The 26,214-nt window shown below is 47.7% G+C and overlaps 1 protein-coding gene across 1 annotated transcript in view; it reads left to right on the forward strand.

Moving 5' to 3' along the window:
* The first annotated feature begins 229 nt into the window (after positions 1–229).
* Positions 230–26,214, forward strand: part of LOC117993755 (protein IWS1 homolog) — a 31,266-nt gene continuing 5,281 nt past the window's right edge. The window contains exons 1-9 of the mRNA XM_069507337.1: positions 230–479; positions 2,398–2,435; positions 2,516–3,470; positions 4,070–4,114; positions 4,459–4,681; positions 12,678–12,712; positions 13,311–13,799; positions 13,887–14,079; positions 14,884–15,085. Of these exons, the coding sequence (XP_069363438.1) occupies positions 464–479; positions 2,398–2,435; positions 2,516–3,470; positions 4,070–4,114; positions 4,459–4,681; positions 12,678–12,712; positions 13,311–13,799; positions 13,887–14,079; positions 14,884–15,085 (2,196 nt within the window). The 5' untranslated portion in view covers positions 230–463. The remainder of the gene's footprint in view (positions 480–2,397; positions 2,436–2,515; positions 3,471–4,069; positions 4,115–4,458; positions 4,682–12,677; positions 12,713–13,310; positions 13,800–13,886; positions 14,080–14,883; positions 15,086–26,214) is intronic.

The following is a 26,214-nucleotide window of genomic DNA, read 5'->3' on the forward strand; positions in this document are numbered from 1 at the left end:
AAAGAGAATATAATCACTACGTTTTAATGACCATATTAGCATGTCTCTGGTCACATAGTGAAGAATCCTTAATCTATGCTGTTCCCTCTATATTTATATTTTCTGCATAACTCTATTGTTTTTCATAATCCTAATTCCATAGATTAATATGTATACCATAGAGAGACACTTGGATGAATGTATACCTTAGATGAATGATGATACTATCTCTATGATGTATACTATCTCTATGTGTATCACTGTATACCTGTAATTCCTACTCTATGTTGTATGTCTATGTTCATTATATTTTGATTTTTGTGGATAAAATACGTTTTTATTTGTGATTTTTGATATCATTGGCTCCATAGTTACGTGGCCAAATGTGTGTCCATCAATGGTTTGGTTAAATCAGTGCATAAAAGTCTGAAATAAATTATAAAGCATTGCTACATTTCAGATATTTGAACACGCTTAGAGAAAGATGGATGTCGATACAGGTAAATTTGTTTTTTATTCAATATCTTACAAGCCTCTATTTGCCTAAGAAGCGGATAGTTTCAACAGTTAAACTACATTTTAGCCGATGTTTAGTCGTTCCATACTCGGTTCCACAGCTCTTACAACTCGACAACTGACATGAATCAATAATGTTCAAGCGCCGAATTAAAAATAAAATGCAATCTTTATAGTATATCATGCTAAAAGTCTGTTAGCGGCGGCACGAAGTATCTGTGTATTGTTTTGCACTCTAAAAATGTAATAGAAAGTAAACATGGACCTTGATAAGAAGGTAACCTCAAATTGTTTGTGTCCAAGAAACGTACCTAGTGATTATATACTCTTTGGTCCAAGCAGCACAATGTGTGGACTGGACTGTAGTCTGTAGGTGCCACAGATATGTAGGTACAGATATGCAACTGACGTGGCTGTGGCCCCCTCAGTCCCTCTCGCTCAAGCAATGCAAGCATTGCAAGCTTGTGAAATGTTATTCCGTCTATTTTACGTTCGCTTCGGCTATTGTAGCCTAGTATACTGCAACCCACCATTGCACAATTACTTCAAAAACAAAAACAACAAAACAAATCAATTATTTATTAACAATACTTGAGTCAACATAACCTCACTTCACGTTGTTTGCCAAATACTCACGTACAAATACATTTTGGCAAACAAAAAAAGTGGTCACGGTGATAAGGACAAAACATAATCATTTTGTCACGTTCTAATAAGAGCTTAAATGCATTTAGCTATCTCGCTCTAACAGATTTTTTTTTTCCTTATTGGTGAGTGCCAATTAGCTACTCAATTATATTACGATCTAGCCTAATGTATGACTAATAAGTAATTTTATTTTAACCTAAACTTATAAATTATCTTATATACTAAGAAATTGTCCACTGACGCATCTTTGACCACAACACTTTGTTCACGTGTTCTTTCAGCACTTACACTATGTTGACTATCACTTATCTCTAGTCCTTTTTAGTCTTCTCACTGTTTCCGTTACGTCAAGCAGCTGGATTGCTTCGACGTTAACGTGGTGGTGAAGCCTATAGTCGTGGGCTTTGGCAAATTTGGTGATACCTTTATGGACGTATTCTATTTGAAGGTCCTGATGAATATCGTCATTTCTGATGTACCAGGGTGCATTTACAATATTCCTGAGTACTTTGTTTTGGAACCGTTGGATGATTTGAATGTTACTTTTTTTGGTACAGCCTTACAGCTGTATGCCATAAGTCCAAATGGGCATCAGCAGTCCTGATGCCCTAACACCTAACAGAAAGTGTCACAATAGGGCTACTTGCAATAGTCCTTGTTCTGAGGTAGCTGCTCACTTCAACTGAATTGTTAAGTAACACTCTGTACATGACTACTGTAGTGAACAGAAACAGTGTTATTATTATTTTCCTGTACTAAGAGCAAAAAATTTAATATTTGTATGAATAACAGAATAAAGTAAGTATGTAGGTCGGGTTATGCCCGTTGAGTCCCACCGGCCACCCCCATGTCTAACACTGACTCAACGGGACAACTATTTTTAAAAATTCCTGTTGATCTTTAATGGGCATGTTTGATCACAAGTTGTGCAGTTCCCTGCAGGAGGACCATAGTTTGACATGTGCAGTGTGATGGTGCCATCGCCTCGGACCCCCTGACATTCTCACTATTGGGTCAGATGTTGTAGAAGTTGCTGTTATTTACAAATCAAGCCGGCCCCTCAACCTGTACCTTTTTGTTTTCTTCTTCTCTGCTCTGGGCTGGTTTCCGCACTTGAACGTTTCCATCTATTGTGCGTACCTTTTTGATTAGTTAAAATGTACACTGTTTACACATATTTGCAAATTCAAGACGCTGCAAGAAAATCTGATTGGCTACAATGCAAAAATAACATGAATTAACGTTTTGTTTCAGACGGGCGGAGGTCTGTAAGCAGATCCCGCAGCAGATCTGTAAGTTTACTTTATGTGTACTTCAGTATTGTAATGCGTATCATATTAGCACTTGTAAAGCCTATTTGTTTCACATATAGGTAGAATCAGACTCCAAAATGTCCCACGATGGGTCGGTTCGCTCCAAGTCGGGCTCCAGGTCTCGCAGCGCGTCCAAGTCGCGCTCCAAGTCGTCCTCGCGCTCCCGCAGCGGCTCGCGCGCCTCCTCGCGCTCCGCCAAGTCCAGGAGTGGCTCACCCAAATCCCCTCGCTCCAGGAGTGGCTCCGCTAAATCCGCCAGATCTCGAAGCGGGTCCGCCAAATCGGGAAGATCCCGAAGTGGATCCGCCAAATCTGCCAGATCTGGATCCGCGAAGTCTGCCAGATCTCGGAGTGGATCCGCCAAATCTGCCAGATCCGGATCCGCGAAGTCTGCCAGATCTCGGAGCGGATCCGCCAAATCTGCTCGCTCCCACAGTGCAGGATCTCATAGATCCGGAAGTGGTTCACGTAAATCTAGGTCTCGAAGTGGCTCGCCGAGAAAATCTAGATCCAGAAGCGGGTCATCGAGAAAGTCTAGGAGCGGTTCTCCAAGAAAATCCAAATCTAAAAGCGGCTCGCCAAGAAAATCTAGATCCAGAAGTGGATCATCGAGAAAGTCTAGGAGCGGTTCTCCAAGAAAATCCAAATCTAAAAGCGGGTCTCCGAGAAAATCTAGATCTAAAAGTAGGTCTCCGAGAAAATCTAGATCTAAAAGTGCGTCTCCCAGAAAATGTAGATCTCGGAGCGGCTCGGCCGCGTCGAAGGCGAGATCCAGAAGCGGGTCCAGGGCGCGCTCCGGCAGCGGGTCGCCCGCGAAGTCTCACTCGCGCAGTGGGTCTCCGGTCGAGTCCCGATCGAGGAGCGAGTCGCACGCCAAATCCCGATCCAGAAGTGGCTCCCCTAGGAAGTCGAGATCCCGCAGCGCTACGCGACAATCGAAGTCGAAGAGCAAGTCACCGGGAGCCTCGCCTCGCCAGGCGCCCGCCGAGCGCGGCACGGGACAGGACAGGCCCGGTCAGTAGTACAAGACAGGCTCGCTGACGCCCGCGACTTACACACTTGTTGGGTTATTGGTTTGTCCTTCGATGGCGTCGCAACAGAGCAACCGATTGACGTGATTGTTTGCACGGGTATATTGTTTGCACGGGTATATTGTTTGCATGGGTATATTGTTTGCACGGGTATATTCAAAGACCTGGAGAGTGATATAGGCTACTTTTGTCCCGACAAACCAAAGCGTTCCCAGGGGATTGTTAAGACCCTAAATCCACGCGGACGAAGTCGCGGGCATCAGCTTGTAAGTAATAATTTTCATTTAATGAAACTTTGAGCATGATACATGAAATAATACTTTTTAATTTTTATTTTTATTTTCGTGGCGACTATTTTGAAATTTTTATTGTTTGTTGTTATAATGTCTACAGTAATACACATTCTGTATAAGTTTCGACTCTCTACCTGTCATGGTTCAGACGGACGGACAGGGGACGGGGGGGGACAGGGGACGGGGGGGACAGCGGAGGCTTAGTGATAGGGTCTAGTCTTCAGATAAGGAGCCCTAAAAACGAAAATAGAAGATAAATGACAGTAACTCTCTTGTATGACGTTTTCAGGCTCGCGCTCCGAGTCGCGGCCACCTTCCAGAGCCAAGTCTGTCGGTAAGTGATTCAGATGCCGTTACAGCACGTAATGGAAGTAGGGTGACATCGGCGACTATTTATCTAACGTCAAAACGATCACTCAGTAAGGGAGCTCCTATGAAATACACAGATGTGACGTCATTAATGTTTGACGTACTTTTTTAGTTAAATAGTTAATTTAAAATGGTTAGCAAACTTAAAACTAACAGTGGACGTGGATTTCACTAATTTTGGACGATACTTATTATATTATACTATTAATAATTCTTAAAAATAATATTTTTGACATTATCCCCAATTGTTGAACATGAAATTCACTTTTGAATAATTGAATCGTGTCAAATATGTTATGTATGTCGCAGCGCGCGACCGAGCGAGTCGCTCGCGATCGAGATCCCGCAAGTCCGCATCGCGATCTCGCTCGAGGTCCAAGTCTCGCTCCAGGTCCAGGTCCAAGTCTCGCTCCAGGTCCAAGTCCAGGTCGAGATCTCGCTCGCGCTCCGGCTCCCGATCGCGATCGCGCTCCAAGTCCCGATCGCGATCCAAATCACGATCCCGCTCAGGATCTGCCAAGTCGAAATCGAGGTGAGTTTCACAATACCCAAATGTTTGTATGTATATGTGTTCCTGCGGGGCGATTGTCTAAAACCTGCATCAATCATTATTACAATCTCAATAGGCTACTTGACAATTTTTTTAAGTTGGTCTTAAATGGTTAATATTTGTCCTATTATATCAAAAAAATTAACACTATATTTTTTTGCGCCCTAAAAACCGTAAAACTTTAATTTAAAAAAATATTTTTCTTAGACAGGTGAAAACACTGTCGGCCATGTTTGGCCGATAGATTATCTGTGCTCTGACGTCATGCATTTGTAAACAACAGTATAACCCTGTGGTTATAACCCTGTGGTTATACTGTTGTTTACAAATGCATGACGTCAGAGCACAGATAATCTATCGGCCAAACATGGCCGACAGTGTTTTCACCTGTCTAAGAAAAATATTTTTTTAAATTAAAGTTTTACGGTTTTTAGGGCGCAAAAAAATATAGTGTTAATTTTTTTGATATAATAGGACAAATATTAACCATTTAAGACCAACTTAAAAAAATTGTCAAGTAGCCTATTGTTCTGATTGGCTGAATTTGTGCGATTCTTGTTGCAACAATGAGCATTAATGCATTGTGGCCAATAGTGAGGGAGCATTAACCAATCAGAGATGATTGTGAACGTGACATTGTAGCTGTCAAACAACCGCGGTAGAGCCACTGGCGACTGTCAGGACGGACGGAACTGTCACTGGACGGGGCGTGATCACAATAGATCGGCAACGGTCCCCGTCACACAGGGTCTGCACAGTGCACAGCCGCACAGCCCCTGCGCTAACCCGGTGCGGGTGTGGGGGGAGTCCCCCCGCCTCATGTGTCTTCATATGTCCGCTCGTAACTACTCAACGACTCAACCGATTTTGAAAAATAATAGCTACGTCTTAAGATTTGTTTTGATGGCGCGAGTGTCACTGGGTACCTACGTAGATAAATGATAGCTACGTCTTAAGATTTGTTTTGATGGCGCGAGTGTCACTGGGTACCTACGTAGATAAATGATAGCTACGTCTTAAGATTTGTTTTGATGGCGCGAGTGTCACTAGGTACCTACGTAGATAAATGATAGCTACGTCTTAAGATTTGTTTTGATGGCGCGAGTGTCACTGGGTACCTACGTAGATAAATGATAGCTACGTCTTAAGATTTGTTTTGATGGCGCGAGTGTCACTGGGTACCTACGTAGATAAATGATAGCTACGTCTTAAGATTTGTTTTGATGGCGCGAGTGTCACTGGGTACCTACGTAGATAAATGATAGCTACGTCTTAAGATTTGTTTTGATGGCGCGAGTGTCACTGGGTACCTACGTAGATAAATGATAGCTACGTCTTAAGATTTGTTTTGATGGCGCGAGTGTCACTGGGTACCTACGTAGATAAATGATAGCTACGTCTTAAGATTTGTTTTGATGGCGCGAGTGTCACTGGGTACCTACGTAGATAAATGATAGCTACTGTTAGCTCACGGTTCTGTATTTGCGTTTTAACTTTAAGATTCACACTTATTACCGTTAAACCAATAAAACTACGATAACCTTTTAAAACGGTGTGTTATATTTTCTGAAAATCACGTTGTACAAGTCACTGACAGTGTCACATACACTAATGTCAATCGCTGCGAGTTAATATCCTAGATTTCATGGACAGCGACATCTATGAACAACATATCTAAACATTCCGCCCACCAAGGACTTGTCCTTCAATATAACGTTAAACAAAAAGTAAAACTTAACCAAAAAAGAGTGAGCAGAATAGTAATTGTTACAATCTCAAACAAAGTTAAACTGAATCTAAATAAACTTTTAAACAATAATATCAATATTGATAGTAATAGTACAAACAATAGTACAAACAAAGCAACAATAACAAAAGAAAGAGTAAGTAAATCAATTAACAAAATATTTAGCGAAATTAAACGTTTGATAAGAACTTAAACTAAATTATAACTACAGCACCGCCCACCGTGAGAATATATTACATTGCACTTTTAGTGAGAACACAAATCTTATTTAGTGGACGTTTGTAACATCCGTTCTTACATTTGACAGTTACAACACGGGTTAGCATATCACGACCGGGGTGCTTGGCTATGATTTTACCTAATAACCATTTAGATGGTGGCAAAAAATCATCTCTTAATACGACAATATCATTTACATCAGGTTCTGGTTTCTTAGAATTCCATTTATATCTATGACTTAAGTTTAACAAATATTCTTTTGACCATCTCTTCCAAAATTCATTTACCATTTTTTGTGTTACATTCCAACGTTCAATACCAGATATGTTTTTATTACAATAATTAACATCACTAACGTTAAGTAATGGTTCACCTACTAAGAAATGGCCTGGTGTCAAGGGCAGTGGATCATTAGGATCGTCGCTAAGGACAGACAAAGGACGTGAATTTAAGCAAGCTTCGATTTGAGTCAGTGCTGTCGACAGCTCTTCGTAAGTTAATGTGCTATCACCGATAACTTTCTTTAAATGTGTCTTAACTGACCTTACACCAGCCTCCCACAGTCCTCCGAAATTTGGCGATTGAGGGGGTATAAAGTGCCATCGTGTGTTTTCTAAAGTCAATAAATGTGCAATTTCACGTGGAAGTTCAGATTTGGCATCGTTAAGCATAGCTTGTAGCTCCTTGTTTGCCTTGACAAAGTTCGAGCCATTGTCACTGTGTAAATCCTGACAATGGCCGCGCCTCGATGTGAAACGTCGAAAGGCTGCGATAAAACCTTTAGCACTTAGATCAGTAACTGCTTCTAGGTGTATGGCACGTGTTACCATACAAACAAATAAGCAGATGTAGCCTTTATATGATTTTGATCCGCGTCCAGGAGAAAAACGTATATTAATAGGTCCTGCGTAGTCAACGCCTGCTGATTTGAAAGGTTTGCTTGGTTTTAACCTCGCTTCTGGAAGTTGACCCATCAATTGATTTGTAACCTTCGAATGTCTCAAACACACTACGCATTTTCTGAAATGTTTCTTTACTTGGTCTCTTGCTCTAATAATCCAATACTTTGTGCGTAAATGATTAAGCATGAGTTGTGGCCCACCATGCATAGTTTTGGTGTGAGCATCAGCAACTAATAACTGAGTAAGATGACTCTTACTCGGCATAATTATAGGGTGTCTCTCATCAAAACTTGCACTGGCATGTTCAATACGTCCACCAACTCTTACAATCCCGTTTTGATCACAAAAGGGGTGAAGAGTGTAAAGTAAACTCCCTTTTGTTAGATGTCCTTTTGTATTTAACTTCTTTAACTCATCACCAAACTCTAAATTCTGAACTTGTTTAATACACATTTGTAGCGTTTTCTCTAATTCATTAACTGTAATGTAATTTGGTAATGTTTCGCGTTCATTCTTCGGAAGATTATAATTTAAAAATCGTCTGCAATATGAAATCACTCTCAGCATTTTACCTAAACTGGAATATTTAGTCCATACAAAATCTTCTTCTTGATGAGTTAAGGTAGTTAAAGATTTGGTTCTCTCTTCTTCATGTGTTTCTTCAATCTTAATTTTCTCTGTGTTAATAGTTGGTTCTGACAACCAGCTCGGTCCATTCCACCAGAGTGTATGATTTTTTAATTCGTCAGGCTTAAGGCCTCTTGACGCGCAATCTGCGGGATTCGCGTTCGTTGATACATATCTCCACTGATTATACTCCGTCATAGTTAAAATCTCTGATACTCGGTTACTCACGAATGTGGCCCATCGACAAGGTGGTCCTTTTAACCATGCCAGGACAACAGTAGAATCAGTCCAAGCGTGCAAATTTTCTTTTGGGATGTTCATCACCTGTGAGACTTCATGCAACAACTTAGCTGCGAGGACTGCTCCGCATAACTCCAACCTGGGTATAGATGATTCCTTGTCAATTGGTGCAACTTTTGTTTTAGCCGTCACTAAACTCACTTTAATGTCGTTTTCCTCGTTCTCAACTCTAATATACACCGCAGCTGCATAAGCAACTTGAGATGCATCTGAAAAAGCGTGTAATTCTGTTTTGCAACCTCGTTCGCTATTCAACCATCTTGGAATTAAAATGTCTTTTAAGTTCACTAAATCTTCTCTAAATTTAATCCATTCTGCTAATAAACCATCAGTAATTTCATCGTCCCATTCTAATTTTAATTTCCACAGTTTTTGTATAAAAATCTTGGCAGTAATAACCACTGGTGATATCCATCCAATCGGGTCGTATAGTCTCGCGATATCAGATAATACTTGCCGTTTCGTAATTGGCTGTTTGGATTCAGGTAAATTAACAGTGTATTCAAAATTGTCAGTTTCTCTGTTCCAACCAATGCCTAACACTTTCATCATATTGTCTACTTTAATTGGAACGAGTTGATCACTTCTGTGTTTTTCTTTGTCAATATATTTTAAAAATCTTGAATCATTACTACTCCACTTCTGCAATTGAAAACCACCAGAATTCATCAATTTGTTCATTTGTTCGTATATCTCTACAGCTTCTTCGAAACTGTCGCAGCCAGTCATCAAGTCATCAATATAATAGTCTTTCTTAGTTATTTCGGATGCAATTGGATAGTTTGACTGTTCAACATCCGCTAATTTTTGTAAAGTTTTTACCGCTAAGTAGGGTGCACATGCAGTACCAAAGGTCAAAGTTAATAGTTTAAAATGTTGTATAGGCTCATCAGGATTGTTTCTCCATAAAATTCTTTGGTAGTTAGCGTCTTCCTCAGTAACTCGGACTTGCCTGTACATTTTTACCAAATCAGCAATAATGCATACTCGAAATTTCCGCCATCTCATCAGAAGATGTCTCAGGTCTTGTTGAAGTTTAGGTCCAACTAGAAGGTCGTCATTAAGTGAAACGTTATTTACTCCTTTGGACGAAGCATTGTAAACCACTCGGACCTTCGTAGTGTCTTTATCTTCGCGCACTACCGCGTGATGTGGAAGATACACAGATTTAGGATTTTCAATGTCTTCCCCTTTGATTGGTGACATATGATTCAGAGTCAAATATTCTTGCATGACATTTTGGTACTCAATATATAGTTTCTCATCTTTTAGTAATCTCTTTTCTAAACTCAGTAGTTTTCTTGTAACTATTTCTTTTGTTTGTCCATACTGGCTTCGTGGTTCTTCGTCTTTAAATGGTAGTTTTACTACGAATCTTCCTTCTTCATTTCTTGTTGTAGTTTTCTCATAAAGTTCTTCGCATTTAAGTTCTTCCTCCGTTAGCTTTTTTTCTAGGCTGTTTGGCTCATTCTCCATATCCCAGAATTTTCTTAAGAACTCGTCTTCTCTAATGTTGATGTGCATACTCGCAATTTCTCTTCTCGCTGAAGTTGTATCATTTGTCGCTCTGCCTGATATGACCCACCCAAGGATTGTATTTTGTGCTATAAGATTTCCTTGTGGATGCTTAATCATGTCATTGAGTAATACCTCTCCATATACATCAGCTCCTAGCAAAATGTCAATTTTGCCGGGTGTTGCAAATCCTGGATCGGCTAGTGTAAGGTTCTCTAATTCTAACCAATCAGGTGTGTGAATTGTACTTGTCGGTAACAGTGACGCAAGTGAACTCATAACGTACGCATTTACCTGAATTATGTTTTGTGGATTATGAAACGACTCAATGACTAAAGAAGTCATGTGTTTAATTTTCACCTGTCCGTTCCCTATCCCTGACACCAAACCATTAATAGGTTCTCTTTTTAACCCAAGTAATTGTACCGTGGCTTCTGTTACAAAAGAAGCTTGTGATCCCTGATCAAGTAATGTTCTAAAAACTAATTTTGTTCCGCACTTAGATCTAGATTTAACAATTGCAGTAGCCAGTAAAACGTTATAGCTGTGTAACTCTCCTCTCGCAAAGTTAGCTACTACTCTGTTCTCTAGTGTAGTTGTATCTGAATTTTGTTGTTTGTTCTCCTCTCTCTGTGGCTCAGTCTGTTTGGTTATCGTGTTGTTCGTGTTCCTCTCATGATTTTCTTTCTCAAAATGGAGTAACGAGTGATGTCTCCGTCTGCACCGTCTGCAAGATTTGATTTGTCTGCACCGGCTCACTGAATGTGTATTTGAAAGGCAATTGAAGCATAGCCCGTTCTCTTGTACATATTGCTGTCTCTCTCTCACTCCCTTCTGTCCAAACTCCTTGCAACTGAATATAAAGTGTGGTCCGTTACATAAGACACATATGGGTTGGTTTTCATTAGTTAGAGCGGCATGAAATGATTTTGGTTTTAAAGTAGGTCTATTAGAGCTTTGTTTCCCAGTATCCATCATTTCAAGGCTTCTAAAGCGAGATTCTAAAAATTCAACAAGTTGCGACCAAGTTGGTAATTCATCTCCGCACATGCTCTGTTGATGTTCCCATAACTTCCGCGACTCAATATCCATTTTAGAGACAACAAAGTACACTACAATAGCATCCCAATTACTTACATTTACTGCAATATTACTTAAACTTTTTAAACAGGATGATGTTGTATCTAATAACTGTTTCAGTGCAGCGGGCGACTCAGTAGTAATCTGTTTTTGTGAAAAAAAGGTTTTTAATATGGCATTACAGTTGAACCTTATATTGTTATATCGTTTAGTAAGCTGTTTCCATGCTTCTGCATAATTAAGCTCCGTTGTAGCAAAATTTCTTATTAATATTTCTGGTTCTCCGGACAGACTTGTTTTTAAATAGTGAAGTTTTTGTACTGCTGATATATTCTTATTGTTATGAATTAATGATGTGAAGATGTCATGGAAAGTTTGCCACTCATGGTATTTGCCGGTAAAAGTTGGTAAAGTGATTTTGGGCAACTTTATATCACAAAATGGGTCAGAGTTGTGCGCTACATCGGTTGACAATGATGAACTCTGTTTAGTATCACTTGAAACACCAGCAAGTGCCTCCTTTAGTGTGCATCTGTAGTTTGTATATAGTTCTTGGAACTGATCGAATTTATCAGAAGTAAAATATGATAAACTTTCCTTACCTTTTTTGTCAACAATGGAAATTAAATCTTTGTGACCTTTCTTGAATTCTACCCAGATATCTTCCAATATTTCCAATCTAGTTTCGATGTACGCTTGTTTAAGTCTTTCCTTTGGAGATTTTTTATAGTTATACTCCGCTTTTTGTAATTGTTTTAACAGTTCGTCTTGATTTGCTAGTAACGGATCCATGGTAAGTTTGCAAGTTACACTAAAACTTTTTATTTCACAACAATTCCGGTTTCGGCACCAAATGTTAGCTCACGGTTCTGTATTTGCGTTTTAACTTTAAGATTCACACTTATTACCGTTAAACCAATAAAACTACGATAACCTTTTAAAACGGTGTGTTATATTTTCTGAAAATCACGTTGTACAAGTCACTGACAGTGTCACATACACTAATGTCAATCGCTGCGAGTTAATATCCTAGATTTCATGGACAGCGACATCTATGAACAACATATCTAAACAGCTACGTCTTAAGATTTGTTTTGATGGCGCGAGTGTCACTGGGTACCTACGTAGATAAATGATAGCTACGTCTTAAGATTTGTTTTGATGGCGCGAGTGTCACTGGGTACCTACGTAGATAAATGATAGCTACGTCTTAAGATTTGTTTTGATGGCGCGAGTGTCACTGGGTACCTACGTAGATAAATGATAGCTACGTCTTAAGATTTGTTTTGATGGCGCGAGTGTCACTGGGTACCTACGTAGATAAATGATAGCTACGTCTTAAGATTTGTTTTGATGGCGCGAGTGTCACTGGGTACCTACGTAGATAAATGATAGCTACGTCTTAAGATTTGTTTTGATGGCGCGAGTGTCACTGGGTACTTATAGTATAAAATTCTTAAAAAATGGCGTATTTGCGCTGCGCTGTGAAAAATTGCAGTGTAAAGTGCAGTCAGGACTTTTTTTGAAAACTTTTGAAATGACTTGTTTGACATGAACTCATTGACACAATACATCGATCACATTGCAGGTCTCGCTCTCGCTCGGGCTCGCCGTCGCGCAGAGGTACGTATTGCTGCACTCCTCCCACCACCGGCCAGCGCGTTGGCCGACGCGTTGGACAATGCAGTGGGCCAATAACACGCGACACATTTGGTGCTCATTCAATGAGGGTTTCTGATGCATTAATTAATTTATTTGACGCAGGACAGCTTGTTATGTCTTAGACTGCCACCGGTTCGGAAATATTATAAATGCGAAAGTGTGTTTGTTTGTCCTTCCTTCACGCCCTAACTGAGCAACCTATCAAATTGATTTAGTCTTAGAGATAGTTGAAAGGACGGAAAGTAACAGGTTACTTTCATCAGGTAAAATCAAAGAGTTCCCACGGGATTTTTACAAATCTAAATCCACGCGACCACCAGCTAGTGGCCCTCAATGTATTAGTGGTACCTGATGTTCAGACGGCAAGAAGCGGCGCGCGGTGCGGCTGGAGTCGGAGGACGAGGCGGGGGAGGCAGAGGGCGCGGCGGGGGAGGGCGAGGGGCCAGCGGTCCCCCCCGCCGCCGCCGCCCCCACCACCGCCGTCGACGACGACTCCTCGGACGACGACATCGCGCCCGACTCCAAGAGGTATGAGCTCACTCGTCGTCATCATCTCAAGACGGCAACAAGCGGCGCGCGGTGCGGCTGGAGTCGGAGGACGAGGCGGGGGAGGCAGAGGGCGCGGCGGGGGAGGGCGAGGGGCCAGCGGTCCCCCCCGCCGCCGCCGCCCCCACCACCGCCGTCGACGACGACTCCTCGGACGACGACATCGCGCCCGACTCCAAGAGGTATGAGCTCACTCGTCGTCATCATCTCAAGACGGCAACAAGCGGCGCGCGGTGCGGCTGGAGTCGGAGGACGAGGCGGGGGAGGCAGAGGGCGCGGCGGGGGAGGGCGAGGGGCCAGCGGTCCCCCCCGCCGCCGCCGCCCCCACCACCGCCGTCGACGACGACTCCTCGGACGACGACATCGCGCCCGACTCCAAGAGGTATGAGCTCACTCGTCGTCATCATCTCAAGACGGCAACAAGCGGCGCGCGGTGCGGCTGGAGTCGGAGGACGAGGCGGGGGAGGCAGAGGGCGCGGCGGGGGAGGGCGAGGGGCCAGCGGTCCCCCCCGCCGCCGCCGCCCCCACCACCGCCGTCGACGACGACTCCTCGGACGACGACATCGCGCCCGACTCCAAGAGGTATGAGCTCACTCGTCGTCATCATCTCAAGACGGCAACAAGCGGCGCGCGGTGCGGCTGGAGTCGGAGGACGAGGCGGGGGAGGCAGAGGGCGCGGCGGGGGAGGGCGAGGGGCCAGCGGTCCCCCCCGCCGCCGCCGCCCCCACCACCGCCGTCGACGACGACTCCTCGGACGACGACATCGCGCCCGACTCCAAGAGGTATGAGCTCACTCGTCGTCATCATCTCAAGACGGCAACAAGCGGCGCGCGGTGCGGCTGGAGTCGGAGGACGAGGCGGGGGAGGCAGAGGGCGCGGCGGGGGAGGGCGAGGGGCCAGCGGTCCCCCCCGCCGCCGCCGCCCCCACCACCAGCATCTCAACCCCTCCTCTTCTTATACTTTGGGGCTATGCAGTTTCTTGAATATCCTGTATCACTTTGACCGTCTCCGATCTATGGGGTCTTGGACTGTAGTAATAAAATGATGTGATGTTTTGTATAGCGATAGTTTATGGGGTTAGAATTCACTATTAAAAAAAAATCATGATTTTGAATTGTTTTTAGCATATTGACGTCACGATGTACGGAAAGCGATTAATGACGTCACAAAGCGTAAACGACATATTTTTCAATTTTAAGGTTACGTACCTCAAAAGGAAAACTTAAAGGGTCACTTTGTTGTCTGTCTGTCTCTCTCGATATTTTTATAAAGTTAATACTTTATAAAAATATCGAGTTCGCAGTAACGTTATAAAAATATCGAATAAGAACTTACCTTACAAAAGTATCGAGTTCGCAGTAACGTTATAAAAATATCGAATAAGAACTTACCTAACAAAAATATCGAGTTCGCAGTAACGTTATAAAAATATCGAATAAGAACTTACCTAACAAAAATATCTAGCTTGCACTAACGTTATAAAACGAGTTCGAAGTAACGTTATAAAAATATCAAGAAAAATATATCGACAGGTTAAAAAAGCGTATATTGTGCGCGCTATAGTGAGAGACGCTTGTGTGTGGTAGTGCGGAGGCGATGGGCGGCATGTCGGACTTCGAGGTGATGCTGGCGCGCAAGCGCGACGAGCGGCGCGGGCGGCGGCGCCGGCGCGACATCGACATCATCAACGACAACGACGACCTCATCGCGCAGCTGCTGCAGCAGATGCGCCAGGCGGCCGACGACGACCGCGACCTCAACCGCCGCAACCAGCCCGCAGTGCGCAAGGTACACGTCACGTCCTCTCTGTCGGTGCTCCGCCCGGCGCCGGCGCGACATCGACATCATCAACGACAACGACGACCGCGACCTCAACCGCCGCAACCAGCCCGCAGTGCGCAAGGTACACGTCACGTCCTCTCTGTCGGTGCTCCGCCCGGCGCCGGCGCGACATCGACATCATCAACGACAACGACGACCGCGACCTCAACCGCCGCAACCAGCCCGCAGTGCGCAAGGTACACGTCACGTCCTCTCTGTCGGTGCTCCGCCCGGCGCCGGCGCGACATCGACATCATCAACGACAACGACGACCGCGACCTCAACCGCCGCAACCAGCCCGCAGTGCGCAAGGTACACGTCACGTCCTCTCTGTCGGTGCTCCGCCCGGCGCCGGCGCGACATCGACATCATCAACGACAACGACGACCGCGACCTCAACCGCCGCAACCAGCCCGCAGTGCGCAAGGTACACGTCACGTCCTCTCTGTCGGTGCTCCGCCCGGCGCCGGCGCGACATCGACATCATCAACGACAACGACGACCGCGACCTCAACCGCCGCAACCAGCCCGCAGTGCGCAAGGTACACGTCACGTCCTCTCTGTCGGTGCTCCGCCCGGCGCCGGCGCGACATCGACATCATCAACGACAACGACGACCGCGACCTCAACCGCCGCAACCAGCCCGCAGTGCGCAAGGTACACGTCACGTCCTCTCTGTCGGTGCTCCGCCCGGCGCCGGCGCGACATCGACATCATCAACGACAACGACGACCGCGACCTCAACCGCCGCAACCAGCCCGCAGTGCGCAAGGTACACGTCACGTCCTCTCTGTCGGTGCTCCGCCCGGCGCCGGCGCGACATCGACATCATCAACGACAACGACGACCGCGACCTCAACCGCCGCAACCAGCCCGCAGTGCGCAAGGTACACGTCACGTCCTCTCTGTCGGTGCTCCGCCCGGCGCCGGCGCGACATCGACATCATCAACGACAACGACGACCGCGACCTCAACCGCCGCAACCAGCCCGCAGTGCGCAAGGTACACGTCACGTCCTCTCTGTCGGTGCTCCGCCCGGCGCCGGCGCGACATCGACATCATCAACGACAACGACGACCGCGACCTCAACCGCCGCAACCAGCCCGCAGTGCGCAAGGTACACGTCACGTCCTCTCTGTCGGTGCTCCGCCCGGCGCCGGCGCGACATCGACATCATCAACGACAACGACGACCGCGACCTCAACCGCCGCAACCAGCCCGCAGTGCGCAAGGTACACGTCACGTCCTCTCTGTCGGTGCTCCGCCCGGCGCCGGCGCGACATCGACATCATCAACGACAACGACGACCGCGACCTCAACCGCCGCAACCAGCCCGCAGTGCGCAAGGTACACGTCACGTCCTCTCTGTCGGTGCTCCGCCCGGCGCCGGCGCGACATCGACATCATCAACGACAACGACGACCGCGACCTCAACCGCCGCAACCAGCCCGCAGTGCGCAAGGTACACGTCACGTCCTCTCTGTCGGTGCTCCGCCCGGCGCCGGCGCGTCATCGACATCATCAACGACAACGACGACCGCGACCTCAACCGCCGCAACCAGCCCGCAGTGCGCAAGGTACACGTCACGTCCTCTCTGTCGGTGCTCCGCCCGGCGCCGGCGCGACATCGACATCATCAACGACAACGACGACCGCGACCTCAACCGCCGCAACCAGCCCGCAGTGCGCAAGGTACACGTCACGTCCTCTCTGTCGGTGCTCCGCCCGGCGCCGGCGCGACATCGACATCATCAACGACAACGACGACCGCGACCTCAACCGCCGCAACCAGCCCGCAGTGCGCAAGGTACACGTCACGTCCTCTCTGTCGGTGCTCCGCCCGGCGCCGGCGCGACATCGACATCATCAACGACAACGACGACCGCGACCTCAACCGCCGCAACCAGCCCGCAGTGCGCAAGGTACACGTCACGTCCTCTCTGTCGGTGCTCCGCCCGGCGCCGGCGCGACATCGACATCATCAACGACAACGACGACCGCGACCTCAACCGCCGCAACCAGCCCGCAGTGCGCAAGGTACACGTCACGTCCTCTCTGTCGGTGCTCCGCCCGGCGCCGGCGCGACATCGACATCATCAACGACAACGACGACCGCGACCTCAACCGCCGCAACCAGCCCGCAGTGCGCAAGGTACACGTCACGTCCTCTCTGTCGGTGCTCCGCCCGGCGCCGGCGCGACATCGACATCATCAACGACAACGACGACCGCGACCTCAACCGCCGCAACCAGCCCGCAGTGCGCAAGGTACACGTCACGTCCTCTCTGTCGGTGCTCCGCCCGGCGCCGGCGCGACATCGACATCATCAACGACAACGACGACCGCGACCTCAACCGCCGCAACCAGCCCGCAGTGCGCAAGGTACACGTCACGTCCTCTCTGTCGGTGCTCCGCCCGGCGCCGGCGCGTCATCGACATCATCAACGACAACGACGACCGCGACCTCAACCGCCGCAACCAGCCCGCAGTGCGCAAGGTACACGTCACGTCCTCTCTGTCGGTGCTCCGCCCGGCGCCGGCGCGACATCGACATCATCAACGACAACGACGACCGCGACCTCAACCGCCGCAACCAGCCCGCAGTGCGCAAGGTACACGTCACGTCCTCTCTGTCGGTGCTCCGCCCGGCGCCGGCGCGACATCGACATCATCAACGACAACGACGACCGCGACCTCAACCGCCGCAACCAGCCCGCAGTGCGCAAGGTACACGTCACGTCCTCTCTGTCGGTGCTCCGCCCGGCGCCGGCGCGACATCGACATCATCAACGACAACGACGACCGCGACCTCAACCGCCGCAACCAGCCCGCAGTGCGCAAGGTACACGTCACGTCCTCTCTGTCGGTGCTCCGCCCGGCGCCGGCGCGACATCGACATCATCAACGACAACGACGACCGCGACCTCAACCGCCGCAACCAGCCCGCAGTGCGCAAGGTACACGTCACGTCCTCTCTGTCGGTGCTCCGCCCGGCGCCGGCGCGACATCGACATCATCAACGACAACGACGACCGCGACCTCAACCGCCGCAACCAGCCCGCAGTGCGCAAGGTACACGTCACGTCCTCTCTGTCGGTGCTCCGCCCGGCGCCGGCGCGACATCGACATCATCAACGACAACGACGACCGCGACCTCAACCGCCGCAACCAGCCCGCAGTGCGCAAGGTACACGTCACGTCCTCTCTGTCGGTGCTCCGCCCGGCGCCGGCGCGACATCGACATCATCAACGACAACGACGACCGCGACCTCAACCGCCGCAACCAGCCCGCAGTGCGCAAGGTACACGTCACGTCCTCTCTGTCGGTGCTCCGCCCGGCGCCGGCGCGACATCGACATCATCAACGACAACGACGACCGCGACCTCAACCGCCGCAACCAGCCCGCAGTGCGCAAGGTACACGTCACGTCCTCTCTGTCGGTGCTCCGCCCGGCGCCGGCGCGACATCGACATCATCAACGACAACGACGACCGCGACCTCAACCGCCGCAACCAGCCCGCAGTGCGCAAGGTACACGTCACGTCCTCTCTGTCGGTGCTCCGCCCGGCGCCGGCGCGACATCGACATCATCAACGACAACGACGACCGCGACCTCAACCGCCGCAACCAGCCCGCAGTGCGCAAGGTACACGTCACGTCCTCTCTGTCGGTGCTCCGCCCGGCGCCGGCGCGACATCGACATCATCAACGACAACGACGACCGCGACCTCAACCGCCGCAACCAGCCCGCAGTGCGCAAGGTACACGTCACGTCCTCTCTGTCGGTGCTCCGCCCGGCGCCGGCGCGACATCGACATCATCAACGACAACGACGACCGCGACCTCAACCGCCGCAACCAGCCCGCAGTGCGCAAGGTACACGTCACGTCCTCTCTGTCGGTGCTCCGCCCGGCGCCGGCGCGACATCGACATCATCAACGACAACGACGACCGCGACCTCAACCGCCGCAACCAGCCCGCAGTGCGCAAGGTACACGTCACGTCCTCTCTGTCGGTGCTCCGCCCGGCGCCGGCGCGACATCGACATCATCAACGACAACGACGACCGCGACCTCAACCGCCGCAACCAGCCCGCAGTGCGCAAGGTACACGTCACGTCCTCTCTGTCGGTGCTCCGCCCGGCGCCGGCGCGACATCGACATCATCAACGACAACGACGACCGCGACCTCAACCGCCGCAACCAGCCCGCAGTGCGCAAGGTACACGTCACGTCCTCTCTGTCGGTGCTCCGCCCGGCGCCGGCGCGACATCGACATCATCAACGACAACGACGACCGCGACCTCAACCGCCGCAACCAGCCCGCAGTGCGCAAGGTACACGTCACGTCCTCTCTGTCGGTGCTCCGCCCGGCGCCGGCGCGACATCGACATCATCAACGACAACGACGACCGCGACCTCAACCGCCGCAACCAGCCCGCAGTGCGCAAGGTACACGTCACGTCCTCTCTGTCGGTGCTCCGCCCGGCGCCGGCGCGACATCGACATCATCAACGACAACGACGACCGCGACCTCAACCGCCGCAACCAGCCCGCAGTGCGCAAGGTACACGTCACGTCCTCTCTGTCGGTGCTCCGCCCGGCGCCGGCGCGACATCGACATCATCAACGACAACGACGACCGCGACCTCAACCGCCGCAACCAGCCCGCAGTGCGCAAGGTACACGTCACGTCCTCTCTGTCGGTGCTCCGCCCGGCGCCGGCGCGTCATCGACATCATCAACGACAACGACGACCGCGACCTCAACCGCCGCAACCAGCCCGCAGTGCGCAAGGTACACGTCACGTCCTCTCTGTCGGTGCTCCGCCCGGCGCCGGCGCGACATCGACATCATCAACGACAACGACGACCGCGACCTCAACCGCCGCAACCAGCCCGCAGTGCGCAAGGTACACGTCACGTCCTCTCTGTCGGTGCTCCGCCCGGCGCCGGCGCGACATCGACATCATCAACGACAACGACGACCGCGACCTCAACCGCCGCAACCAGCCCGCAGTGCGCAAGGTACACGTCACGTCCTCTCTGTCGGTGCTCCGCCCGGCGCCGGCGCGACATCGACATCATCAACGACAACGACGACCGCGACCTCAACCGCCGCAACCAGCCCGCAGTGCGCAAGGTACACGTCACGTCCTCTCTGTCGGTGCTCCGCCCGGCGCCGGCGCGACATCGACATCATCAACGACAACGACGACCGCGACCTCAACCGCCGCAACCAGCCCGCAGTGCGCAAGGTACACGTCACGTCCTCTCTGTCGGTGCTCCGCCCGGCGCCGGCGCGACATCGACATCATCAACGACAACGACGACCGCGACCTCAACCGCCGCAACCAGCCCGCAGTGCGCAAGGTACACGTCACGTCCTCTCTGTCGGTGCTCCGCCCGGCGCCGGCGCGACATCGACATCATCAACGACAACGACGACCGCGACCTCAACCGCCGCAACCAGCCCGCAGTGCGCAAGGTACACGTCACGTCCTCTCTGTCGGTGCTCCGCCCGGCGCCGGCGCGACATCGACATCATCAACGACAACGACGACCGCGACCTCAACCGCCGCAACCAGCCCGCAGTGCGCAAGGTACACGTCACGTCCTCTCTGTCGGTGCTCCGCCCGGCGCCGGCGCGACATCGACATCATCAACGACAACGACGACCGCGACCTCAACCGCCGCAACCAGCCCGCAGTGCGCAAGGTACACGTCACGTCCTCTCTGTCGGTGCTCCGCCCGGCGCCGGCGCGACATCGACATCATCAACGACAACGACGACCGCGACCTCAACCGCCGCAACCAGCCCGCAGTGCGCAAGGTACACGTCACGTCCTCTCTGTCGGTGCTCCGCCCGGCGCCGGCGCGACATCGACATCATCAACGACAACGACGACCGCGACCTCAACCGCCGCAACCAGCCCGCAGTGCGCAAGGTACACGTCACGTCCTCTCTGTCGGTGCTCCGCCCGGCGCCGGCGCGACATCGACATCATCAACGACAACGACGACCGTGACCTCAACCGCCGCAACCAGCCCGCAGTGCGCAAGGTACACGTCACGTCCTCTCTGTCGGTGCTCCGCCCGGCGCCGGCGCGACATCGACATCATCAACGACAACGACGACCGCGACCTCAACCGCCGCAACCAGCCCGCAGTGCGCAAGGTACACGTCACGTCCTCTCTGTCGGTGCTCCGCCCGGCGCCGGCGCGACATCGACATCATCAACGACAACGACGTTTTGCGTCAAGCCAAGAATGCTACTTTGTTGCAAGAATGCTACGGCATCGTTAATAGAGATAGGTGTTTCATAAATAACGTCATTACGCGCACGGCGTTTGTCCAGTGTGCCCGTGCGCTCGCTATAGCTGTCTTGCTACTGAGTCATCAAAATAATAGTGATGCAACACGTGACTATCGACATCTCGTCGATAGTTGTGAAGACGTTAGGATGGACAGGTTCTTAACAAGATCCTCTTCCTTCGGAAGTCTCAACACTAAGAGACCAGCCGATGATAGTATTGATGGATTTCGTACACCGAAGCGTTGTGCACCTCAAAAGAAACAGTCGAAGTTCGACGATAGTCGGAATCTGCCAACCAGCAACAAATACCAAGACCTTCCTGTGGATAATGTAAATGATTCGGGCAGCAAATACTACATTGAAGCAACAACTAAAGCTAAGAAGTCAGGGCATATCCCTCCTATAATCATTGATATCATAAACATGACCCACGAAAACATCAATGAAACTGTAAGTAAATTTTCTAAACAGTTCCACCTCCAGTACAAGAATGGCAACAAAGTAGCTGTTATATGCCATTCACCCCAAGCTCATCAAGCAGTTAAAGATGGGCTTCGAACGGAGAATGTATCATTTCTGACCTACACCCGAAAGGATGAAAAGACACCTAAAGTGGTAATTAAAGGCCTGCCTGCCTACGCAGAAAAGGATCTACCTGACGAGTTAGAAAAACTTGGGTTCAAAAGAGCTTCTGTGACCAAATTAAAATCAATAAACGAGCTTCCTTGTCCTCCATATTTAGTCCAACTTGCCGAAGGAGCTGACATTATTAAATTTCGTCAAATTAAATATCTTTTCAATTGTGTAATTACCATCCAAAAATTTAAACCCAATCGCAAATCAGGTACTCAGTGCTTCAGATGTCAAAATTTTGGGCATTCATCTAAAAATTGTAATATGCCACCGCGTTGTGTCAAATGTACCGAGATGCACCCAACATCCGAGTGCCCAAAGAAGGACCGAAAGGAACTTGCTCATTGTTGTAACTGTAATGAAGAACACCCTGCCAATTACAGTAAATGCAAAACCAGATTAGCTTACCTTGAACGTATACAACAAAATACTTACGTGCGAAAGCCACCGCCACTAATACATAAAATGTCTAAGCCTATATCGAAAACCAGGACTTGGGCAAATGTTGCTGCATCTACTACTACTGATGGAGGAGTAGGCGAAGACAAAGTTCCCCGCTTTACGAACCCGGTCGGCCCTGAAATGACCTTACCCACCTCTGAGGACGCTGCGACTAAGGAAATGTTTGAGATTTTGTTAGTTCTCCGAAAGCTTAAAACTCAGTTTATCACATGTACATCTCCCTTAGAGAAAGTTATGCTTGTATTCACACACCTCGGACAATACGTATAATAAGAATGAACTGCGCTTACTTTCATGGAACGCTGACGGCGTACGTGGTAAGATACACGAATTACTAGATTTTGCAGTGCATTCCGTATCTGTTGATATTCTTTTTATTTGTGAAACTCGCCTCACATCCAATATTTCTTTAATGACCCCCGGATATACTTGCTATCGACAAGATAGACACCATACCGGTCGAGGTCAGGGTGTAGCTATCTTAATTAAAAATAACATAAATCACTCTCTAATTACCATACCTAAAACTAAAAATATTGAGGCAATTGGTATTAGTGTTAAAATATCGGGACATGAACATGTTTTAGTGTCTGTTTATCAATCTCCCAACTTGCCTCTTGTGCAGTGTGATTTGGACCTTTTGTTGAACCTTGGTACCCGTGTACTTATTGCCGGCGACTTGAATGCCAACCACACCTTTTGGCAAAGTAGTTACACTAATACACGTGGTAGAGTTCTATTTGGTCACATGTTGCACCATGACTATAACATTCTTGCTCCTGATATTCCAACACAAGTTAATTATTCTTCTGATTATAAAGCCACTAAACCTGACTTGGTTTTGGCACATAATAATATCTTAAACATCAGTGATGTCCATGCATTAGTGGCTTTATCATCTAACCACTATCCAATATACTTTACCATTGGAGGTAATCTGCATAGAAACTTGAAAACTCGTTATTATCGTTACCACAATGCTGATTGGAGAAATTATCGGGCTCAGCTAGATGAAAATATTCATCTTTCCTCTAATACATTTTCTTCAGTAGAAGAAATTGACTATGCTGTTGACCATCTGCACAGAACTATCCTAAGTGCTAGAGACGCATCTGTGCCCATGGGCACATTTAACAAAGATACTGTCATTAAATTGCCCCAGCATATAAAACGAATGATCAGATACAAGAATTACTTGCGTCGTTGTGACAATGGGCTACCTAAAGGAGCATTGAAGAGGTTTGTTCGTAGTTTAATAAATCGCCTTTGTAGCCTGATTAATCTTACTGCCCAAATGTACACAGATGACAGTTGGAACAAAAAACTATCCAAAATTGACAACCCTCGGGCCGATGTTTGGCGGGTATCCAGATCCTTGAAGCCAAAGTGCATTACGATACCTCCCCTTAAACTTACTGATGGCACCTTAACCACCAATACTATCCAGCAGTGCAATGCTCTTGCTACTGCATTTCTGGGCAATATGAGACTTACCTACAATTGGCCAAGCACAGACCTGGATGTTGCAGTTCAAAACTCTGTAGATATTATTCATAACTATACCATTTCTAATCTAACACATCCTGTTCGACCAGCAGAAATACGTACAGTACTAAAATCACTAAAACCCCGTAAGGCTCCTGGTGCCGACGACATTGTAAATACACTTCTAAAAAACTTGTCTCAAAAGGCTGTCGTTCTAATAACAAAAATCTTCAATGGTTGTCTATTCTTGGGCTACTTCCCTTCCGCCTGGAAAGTTGCCAAAGTAATTGCTTTAAAGAAACCAGGCAAGGACGATTCTGTACCGTCTAATTACAGACCCATTAGTTTACTGCCTTCATTGGGGAAATTGTTTGAGAAGATTATTTATTCTCGTCTCCATGCGGCTTCCGAACATTTGCTTATTAACGAGCAATTTGGTTTTCGTAAAGCACATTCTACAGCTCACCAACTGGCTAGAGTCTGTGAACATGTCTCCAACAATCTTAATCTTCACCAATCTACTGGTATGTTCCTATTAGACTTAGAAAAAGCCTTTGACAGCGTCTGGCACGAAGGCCTACTCCACAAATTAGCAGCTTTGGGTATTCCATTGTCACTAGTAAAACTAATTAAGTCTTATCTTTGTAATCGTAAATTCATGGTTCAAATTGGTGAAACCAAGTCAATGTGTCAGATGGTACCTGCTGGCGTCCCTCAAGGATCTATATTGGGTCCTTATTTGTTTTTGTTATATCTGAACGACATACCAATACAACCTAGAACCAGTCTAGCCTGTTTTGCAGATGATACCGCTTCTTACACATCATCTGATGACATTGATTTAATAATTTGTCGTTTGCAATTATCGATTGATCTACTTCACACTTTCTTCACTAAATGGAAGTTGAAGCTAAATGAGAATAAGACTGAAGCCATCTTATTTACACGACATCGCCAACCTCCTTTTAGAACACTGGAGATTGCCGGGCATAGAGTGGAATGGAGACATTCCGTGCGTTATCTTGGTGTAACTATGGATACTAAATTAAATTGGACTAAACACATTGCAAATCTTCGTGTCAAGGGCGCGCAAGCACTCGGTGCTCTGAGCCCAGTTTTAAATCGTAAGAGTAATCTTAGCCCTAAAACTAAACTTAAAATTTACAGTGTACTTGTCAGACCATCCATAACTTATGCATGCCCTATTTGGAGCAGCACTTGTGTTACTAATTACAAGCTTCTACAAGTTATACAAAACAAAGCATTAAAAATATCTTATAATACTCCTTTTAAGAGTAACTTAAACCACTTACACCACGAGATAAAATTTCCTACTTTACTTGATTTTATATTAAAATTGACATTAAAATTCTACAATATGAATAAAAACCATAAAAATCCTCTCATAAATAATATTTGTAAAACTAAGACCACAGATTTGCCGTATATCGATAAATACGGAACGTACAAATTGCCCCATCACTGCTTATTGTTTCCGCGGGCTGGTGTGAATGCATAGCGTAACTAATACCTACGACACGTGTGCATCATCTTGAATTCCCCGTTCTCGCCTGCCTACCGTACATGTGCGAGGGGCAGGGTAGCGCTGCACGCGGACCGTACACTGGCCAGTGTACCGGTTTCGTAATGCAAGCTGAGACAGTTTACTAATACGAGTAGGCATAACTTACCTAGTTGTACCCGCGTTTTTTTTTTTTTTAAACAAATAATAACTTTTTTTTTGTAAGCGAATATACCATTTAAGTATATTGCATTCAATTAATTCGTTTTGTGATATAAATGTAACTATCTATGATTAAACGTGTAAGATAATATTCCTTTATAAACTTTAAGAGGCGCGACTTAGCCTGTAAGTATTAATAATTTAAGTTTAACATTATAATATAACGTTATATATGTTTTGTAAAATGTTTATTGATAATAAAGAATTTAAAAAAAAAAAAAAAAAAAATGGTTTTGCGTCAAGCCAAGAATGCTACTTTGTTGCAAGAATGCTACGGCATCGTTAATAGAGATAGGTGTTTCATAAATAACCGATATAAGTATTGTGACTTTTAACGGTATTAATAACGGTATCTAGCGGTAACGTTAATGAATGTACTTAAAGTTATCGTTATTTTTATCATTAACATAACTAAATGTTTTGTTAGTTTTATCGTTAAATTTTTGTATTGTAAAG

Source organism: Maniola hyperantus, chromosome 25, assembly GCF_902806685.2.
Source record: "Maniola hyperantus chromosome 25, iAphHyp1.2, whole genome shotgun sequence".
Classification (NCBI taxonomy): Eukaryota; Metazoa; Arthropoda; class Insecta; order Lepidoptera; family Nymphalidae; genus Maniola; species Maniola hyperantus.